General features: G+C 31.2%; 1 protein-coding gene across 1 annotated transcript; it reads left to right on the top strand.

Annotated features, from left to right (window-relative positions):
* The first annotated feature begins 6,273 nt into the window (after window positions 1-6,273).
* Window positions 6,274-7,155, top strand: LOC149495737 (uncharacterized). Its single transcript, XM_089723244.1, has 2 exons — window positions 6,274-6,688; window positions 6,791-7,155. Exons 1-2 carry the CDS (start codon window positions 6,274-6,276, stop codon window positions 7,153-7,155), a joined length of 780 nt encoding a protein of 259 aa, XP_089579370.1.
* Window positions 7,156-7,772: the final 617 nt, after the last annotated feature.

Genomic DNA, 7,772 nt, shown 5'->3' on the forward strand with positions numbered 1-7,772 from the left:
TCTCTGGTTTTGGATTGGTTTAATTTGAGTGTTTGGTTAAGGAGGAATTTAATAAACATTGGACTTGGTTCTGCTGAATCAGGTCTAGACTATTGGTCTGTGTTCCTAACTTTTGTTTGCTACCTTACATATTGAACTGCGCTATGGTCCCTTCATAACATTTGTAGAATTTTATCTTAGATTTCTAATGAATCTAATTTCATTCAATTTGAAACCCTATAACTCAAATTATATCTTAAAAACCCAGCAAAGGTCAAGGTTATAATGCTGGAAATTTCCTATGTCTTAAATCATAGGTTTATATGGATAAGGGTATGTATGAATCATGTGTGATGAAGTTCTCTTGATTATTTGTATATTTTAGGATTTATTTGACAAAACTAAGACAAGTTTGACTAGTGTTATTGTGGACATATTTAAATGGATATAAATGGGAAAAATTGTTGGAAATTTCGGGAAAAAGTGTGGAATTGGTTTAGATAATGCATGATGAGGGTTGAAATGGATACTTTGGTGCGTAAGAGTTATGTTAGCATGCTTGATTGGAAAAGGAAATTCCTCCCCTTGGTTTTCATGAAGAGGTCGAACCACCTTAGAGTAATAAGGCTTACTTAATATGTATGACATAAGTATGATTACTTTGATAACTTTCACATATTTAGATTTTTTTAAAAAATGGGTGTTTAAGGTGTATGTGCTTTGAATTTTGTATAAGTATGAGTTTATATGATAAGAAATTTCCTATGAGAAATTTCCTATATTAAGTAATTATGACTTTAAGAATTTAAGAAAGTTTTAAAAGAAAAGGAGTTTATGAGAAATTTCCTATATTAAGTAATTATGTTTAAGTATGAAGTTGTCATGAGTCTAAAGTAAACTTACATATATGATTTCATATGATAAAAAATTTTCTATATTAAGTAATTATGTTTAATTATGAAATTTTCATGAGTTACTTACGTTCTAAAGTAAGCTTACATTATGAATTTAAGAAGACTAAAGAATAAGACAAGTTTTATGAGAAGTATTATAAATTAAGAATTAAAACAAGGATTTTGGGCTCTAATATACTTGGTGTGAATTTGATGCGTGATTTGATTTTATTATGTATGATGAGCATGCTCAGCATTTGATGCCGATATGATAAGAAGTTATGATCATATGCTGGGCACGTGGGTGTCTTATGTTTGGGTGGACGCACTCTATATGTTATGAAAAGGTTGGCGACCTAAGGCCATTACGAATAAGTTATGAAAACCTATCTGTTTCTCTTTCTCCTAAGTGTATGCGAGCCCTTGGAAAATATTTTTAAGGCACTTAAATGAATGAGATTATATTATTTTAGTAAACCTTAGTTGGAAATAAATGATTATATTATCAAATGAATTTTCAAAGCATGATATTTCGGTACATGATTTTAAAATAAACAGTATGTGTTATTAGTTTAATAAATGTCCAAGTAATGAATTTATGATTTGGAAGAATTAAATTATTTATGTTATTAATTATAAGTTTATTTGATATTTCTTTTGCTATAAATGTAAATGTATGTTCTTTTGATGAAAATTTATATTTTAAGTGTGTTGCCAGTGCAACATTGGTAAGTTTGTCATTTATGAGCACCGCTGAGTTTTATACTCAGCGCGTTGATTTTTATCACTCGCAGGTTGAAGACCGTGGTTGCTACTTGAAGATCAGAAGAGTAGCTTCAGAACAGAAGAGACTATTTTAGTAGTGATAGACTTAGTTTGATGTACTTAAGAATCATGGCATGTATAATTATTACATTTTCGGAGATTATATTATTTGAATTATAACTTAAACATGTAATGATAAATTAGTTTGGTGTATATATTTGGAAATTTTATTTAATGTTTGGCCATAAAATATGTTTAAGATAGTTCGTATGATTAAGAACATAAGGACTTGATATATATATAATGAATGCATTTAATTGATGATCATTAAAATGCTATTGAAGGTTTATATAGTTATGAAAATATAGAAGTGTTGTTGTATTGCTATGATGATTACTGGAGTTTGCTGGGGTTTAGAGCTTAAAATTGGGAGTATTTTGTATTCTCATGTTTGGCGAGCTTGGTTTTTAAAGGGAAACTCTTGTAATTTTGCTGTAGGATTTTTCCTAAATTATTTTTCATAAGTTATATATATTTTAATAACAAATAAAAAATTACTCGCTAAACTTGTAAATACTTAATCACTTCTAATTCACAATCTGATTTTGTGATTTATATGTTAAGTTAGGACGATGTTTCTGGCACCGAATGTGGCATCCGCCGTCGAGTCTCTCAGGGCTGGGCGGTCGGTGTTACACTACGTAGATGTTAAATTTCTTTTTAGCTTTATGATTTTCACCTAGTTTATCAATGATAAGACGTGTTGATTGTTTTATACATACATGAGTGTGAATGTTCTTTATACATTAACTGTTTTTGATTCATTAACAGCATGTCAAACAGACACATGATTAACCTCCTCACATGGGTAATCATCTTTGTCTATCTATGTGATAAACAAAGTTAAGACTGGTTAAGCAATTTGTCCAAGTGATAATCAGAAGAGTTTGTGCTTAAAACAAACCAGTCGACTCATTTTTGAGAAATGAGATCTTTATAACATGATGATGTTATGATGGATATAATTATTTGTAAATATATTGAAATCTGTCTTAGTCGCCAGATGTGAGTTCTTAGGTGTATTGAGTAGACTAGTGAACTCAAGTTAGACATTAAGTATGTCTGAACTATTATCTGCATAGTGTTGAAAACTAAATCTATGTTTTAGTAGACATGCACTCCGTATAGAAGGAGAGAAAATAACACTATGACATGTGCATCATACCACGTGTGCGAGATGATGACCAAATGAGTTGCCAAGGTAAGTGATCTTAAATGTTGCTTATGTGAGACTCTTATGAGAATAATAGTTCTCTAAACTAGTACCCTTATGACTTTTGGTTGATTCTTGAGATATAATTCAATGATTACTATCTTAGAGTGTTGACAAAAAATATGATTGATGCGATTGAATGGGGCACTTCTAGAAAAGCGAGTTGAATTATGATCGAGAAAATTCATTTAAATGGAAGATTATTTTGTATGTCACATTTGAGTTTTCGTGTTCACAGGTCAACCAATTATGTTTATAAGAAAACATAATTGTGAACATGGAATATGTTATAAGATAAATGCTAACAATAAATGTGATAAATAATTTGTGGTATTGCATACTTTTCTACTCTGAAGAGTTTTTTTTTTTTTTTTTCTGAGATGCTATATATCTCTAACAAGTGTATAGCAGAGAACTCTCGAAATATGCTGGTTGCATGGTCTATCTGCTAAGGATGAATGTCCAGCTATGTGCGGGTCAATTCTCGTCATGTGGGAGTGGGAGATGTTGGAATTAATGGACGGGTATGGGTACACCCATGACTAGCCTTTTTAACTCGGGTCCATTAATAATACGTGATAATAATTAATATATCTAATTATTATTATGAGTAAAGTTTAAATATCTTAGTCAATTATTATTTTAGAGAGTTTTATGTTTTAGTGGGATTCCTTCAACCCACGGTAGTCCAACTAAATTTAAAGACTAGCAACTAAATGTAAAGAAAAAAGGGGACACATTCTCTTTTACATAGACGCAAAAGTAGAAACGAAAAGAATACACTCTACAAAAAATTTGATTGCTCTCTCAACTCTACAAGAGACAGTAGGGCTTTTAGATTGTGGACAATATGAGCAGTTCGTTTGATGTGATTGCTCCTACGGTCAGCAAACTTGTAACGCGAGGCTAGAGATTATTCATCTGCTGCGCTACAAGAGATAGGTATTCGACCCACTCCCTTTACATATCATGTATGGTTATTTGATCTCTTGTTTTCTCTTATATCATCTAATATTGCGTCATATCTTTGAATAGAGTATATATCCTGTATTTTGACTTGAATTTCAATTTATAAAATTTATCAAATTTGTTACGTTTTAACTTAACAGTCAGTAATGAATAACATAATTCAATTGTAAACTTGTCATAATTATTGATATTTCTAGAGGTATACTATCTACACCCTTTTATGATTTCATAAAATGAAATGAAACTTTTTATGGTAAAGTGAAATCATAATAACACGTAATATATTGTACGTTTTGAGAATTGAGTTGTGGCAAAATAAATGAAGTGTATCAACTTGCACAATTTTCCCTAAGATTTTTGCTTTTTAAATTCTTTCTTTTGGAAAATAAAATACAAATTGAGTACTAATTGACATTATGTAGCCAATATTTAAAATATTATATTATTTAGGAACCAATCATTTCTCAAATAAGTGATAAAATAGCAGCGAAATAATTTCTCCCATAAATAAAATAAAGATAAAAAAATAAAATAAAATAAAATCCAAAAAAATAAAATATTGAATAATGTGATCAATTTTATGAAATATAATTAGTATGCTTTCTACGTGAGAAGCTATACTGTAAAAAGTACTATAATTCCACCTGAATTTATATTGATTTTATATTTTATATAATTTGTCTGAACACAATAGATTTTGGCCTAGGAATATGATTTTACATTTAATTTGTTTAAGATGAAACATAAAAGTCTGAAAATTAGCCACGTCTAATATAGTCTATTAACATTATAAACAGGGAAAACTCAAGCTATGATATCAATGAATATAAAATGAAATGGAACACGAAAAATGTTAATTTCGATTTCTGAATGAAAAACATTTACAAGTAATTGTAAATAAGATGCTTTTTGTTCGACGTAGCACAAAACGAAAGTCTAAAAAATGACATAGATGATATCTCAAGTAGAATCAATGGATTTAGAGTGAGCGAAAGACAACTTATCAAAGATAAAGTACAACAATGGAACATAGTCTAAATAAATACAATTCTATGAAATTTTGGGAAGAAATTACTTTGTGCTGCGTATTTGATAGTCTTTTGCTAATTGTTATAACCCGTGTGATTATACCTTAAAGATATCGACACTAAACAGGCCGCCATGCATTTTCAATACTTGATTTAAAAACCTTCGCCTGGCAGCAATTTAACTAGCACTGCACTCTAAAGCATATAAAGATGTGTCACATTTTATCAACAACTGCTACATATTATACGTGTCATATTTCAACTGGGTTATGCCCAACAAGCAAACACATTATAGACACACTCAAACATGCGCATAAGAGTAGTGGGTGCCCGATGAGAGCAAACTACTTCGTAGGTTCCAAATGATGGAACTAAGCATTATCATAGGTGGCCCACATGATTTTAGAAGAGTAAACATTTGGCCACACGCATCAAATCGCATTGACAAGCAGTTGAAAGCACTGCAGTGGCTACATTGTCAGTTTAGGTTGGTTTTAGATAAAATCTTGTTTATGTATTTTTTTCATTTTTGATTTTACCAGTTTATTTCATGGAAGTGCTTATGTTATGCACCTTATGTAGTCCTTATTGTAACTAGAGCCATACATCTCACACAATACTAATCAGAATAAATGCTTCTACTTTCCCATTCCAAATTTTTTTTTGTTTATTTTTTTTTTTTCCTATCGAATCCTTTCTATCGCTGATCAAATGTGTATTGAGTAAGCTGTCACATGGATACTAAATTTACATTTTTGCACGTAGGCATTAGACAACAACATTTTTTGTTTCCATTGGAACGCAATGAATCGAAAAAGCTGCATTATATGAGTTGACCAACAAACTCTACAAACCGAAGAGATTATAATCACTGCAAATTTTATTCCTTTTCAATTAAATTCGATAAACTTTCACATTGAAATGGAAGTGCACTTTTGAATAAGAATATCATAGGCTGGTTTGAACGAATATGAGCATAAAAGCCAACATCAGAGAAGCTGCCGTTCTAACCAAAGAAAACCTTAAAATTCAAACACAATATTTTCTATTTATATTAAACCCACATACCATACCCATTTTATTTAACCCAAACCCATATAACAAACCCAACTAACCCATTAACCCATATAACAAATCCATTTTACAGCTGTAATTCTATTACATGAGATAATATACAATACAGTAGGTCCTAAAATAAGAATATACTACACATTTGTAAATATAAATAGAACCCAATGTACAGATTTCACAATGAAAAGAAATATACAAAATTCTTCATCTATTTTTCTTTTCTGTTCATGGTATCAGAGCCTGATCTGGTATCTGAAGTTCTAAAGCCTCATTCAAGCTTCCTTTCCTAAAATCAATGGCAGAAAACAATAACCAAAACAATGAAAATACAAATATTGAATCAAAAACTTATAAAGTTTCTGCATCTGAAAATTCAGCTTCAAACCTCGTTAATATTTCCTTGAATGGCTGGAATTTCTTGTCATGGAGCAGATCTATGACCATAGCCTTAAAGGCTAGAGACAAGTATGAATTTGTCACTGGTGAAGAACAGGAACCTGTAATTGGATCTCCATTGAGAAAGAGATGGCAGAGAATCGACAATTTGGTAACATCTTGGATCTTAAACTCTATTTCTAAAGATTTAGTTGAAGCATTTCTGTATTATCAAAGTTCCAAAGATTTTTGGAATGAACTGTCCACCAGGTATGGTGAATCTAATGGACCTATGATTTACCAAATAAAGAAAGATATTTCAGTAACTGTACAAGGTAACCAAACAGTAGCTAATTACTAAACAAAACTTAAAAAACTCTAGGATGAGTTGGCTTGTTTAAGGCCCATTCCCAAATGCATCTGTGGAATTGCAAAAGGATGTACCTGTGGTGTTATAAGAGCAGTCTCAGATCTAGATGGAGAGGAAAAACTCATGCATTTCCTCTTAAGATTGAATGATACATATGACAATGTTAAAAACCAAATCCTGCTTATGGATCCATTTCCAAGTATGAGCAAGGCTTCTTCAATGGTACTGAGTGTTGAAAAACAGAGGGAGGTGAATACTACAATCTATGATTCAAGTGAGAATAGTAGTGCAATGTATGTGCAAAAATCAAACTACAACAGCAAAAATACAAGCAATAATTCTAGATCTAAAGTTGATAAGCATTGTGATCACTGTAATGGGATCGGCCACACTAGAGAAACTTGTTTTAAACTAACTGGTTATCCAGATTGATTTATTGAACTCAAAAAGAAAAAGAAAGCTCAAGCACATTAAGGACAAGTAGGTGATGCACAGTTGAATGTTAACTTAGGAGGCAATGAGAATGATGTATCCAGAATGGTGAGAATGGAGATCCAGCGTGCAATCAAAGATAAAATGCAGTATGATAATAAGGCAGGAGATACACCTATAGCTAACACAGTCAGTTTTTGCAGGTATTGTCTCTCATTTTCATTATAATGTGCATGATAAATGTGAATTAGTTCCATGGATTGTTGACACTAGTGCAACTGATCATATGACATACATGCATCATCTGTTTCATACATTAACCAAATTACCTAAACCTAGAACAGTAACCCTACCTGATAACTCCACCAGAACTATAACACATGTTGGCAAGATCATAATACATGACAGATTGGTATTAAAGGATGTGTTATATATACCAACATTCAAATGCAATTTATTATCTGCATCAGCCCTTGCAAAAGACAATGCACTATCAGTGAAAACACTACCTGACCACTGTTTGTTGCAGGATTTTGCAGACTGATGAAGTAATAGCTATGGCAAGTTGAATGGAGGCTTATATTTTCTTGATAAGAAGTGTTTTATGCCTATTACTA

Source organism: Jatropha curcas, chromosome 6, assembly GCF_041381405.1.
Source record: "Jatropha curcas cultivar XTBG-Jc1 chromosome 6, XTBG_Jcur_1.0, whole genome shotgun sequence".
In the NCBI taxonomy this organism is placed as follows: domain Eukaryota; kingdom Viridiplantae; phylum Streptophyta; class Magnoliopsida; order Malpighiales; family Euphorbiaceae; genus Jatropha; species Jatropha curcas.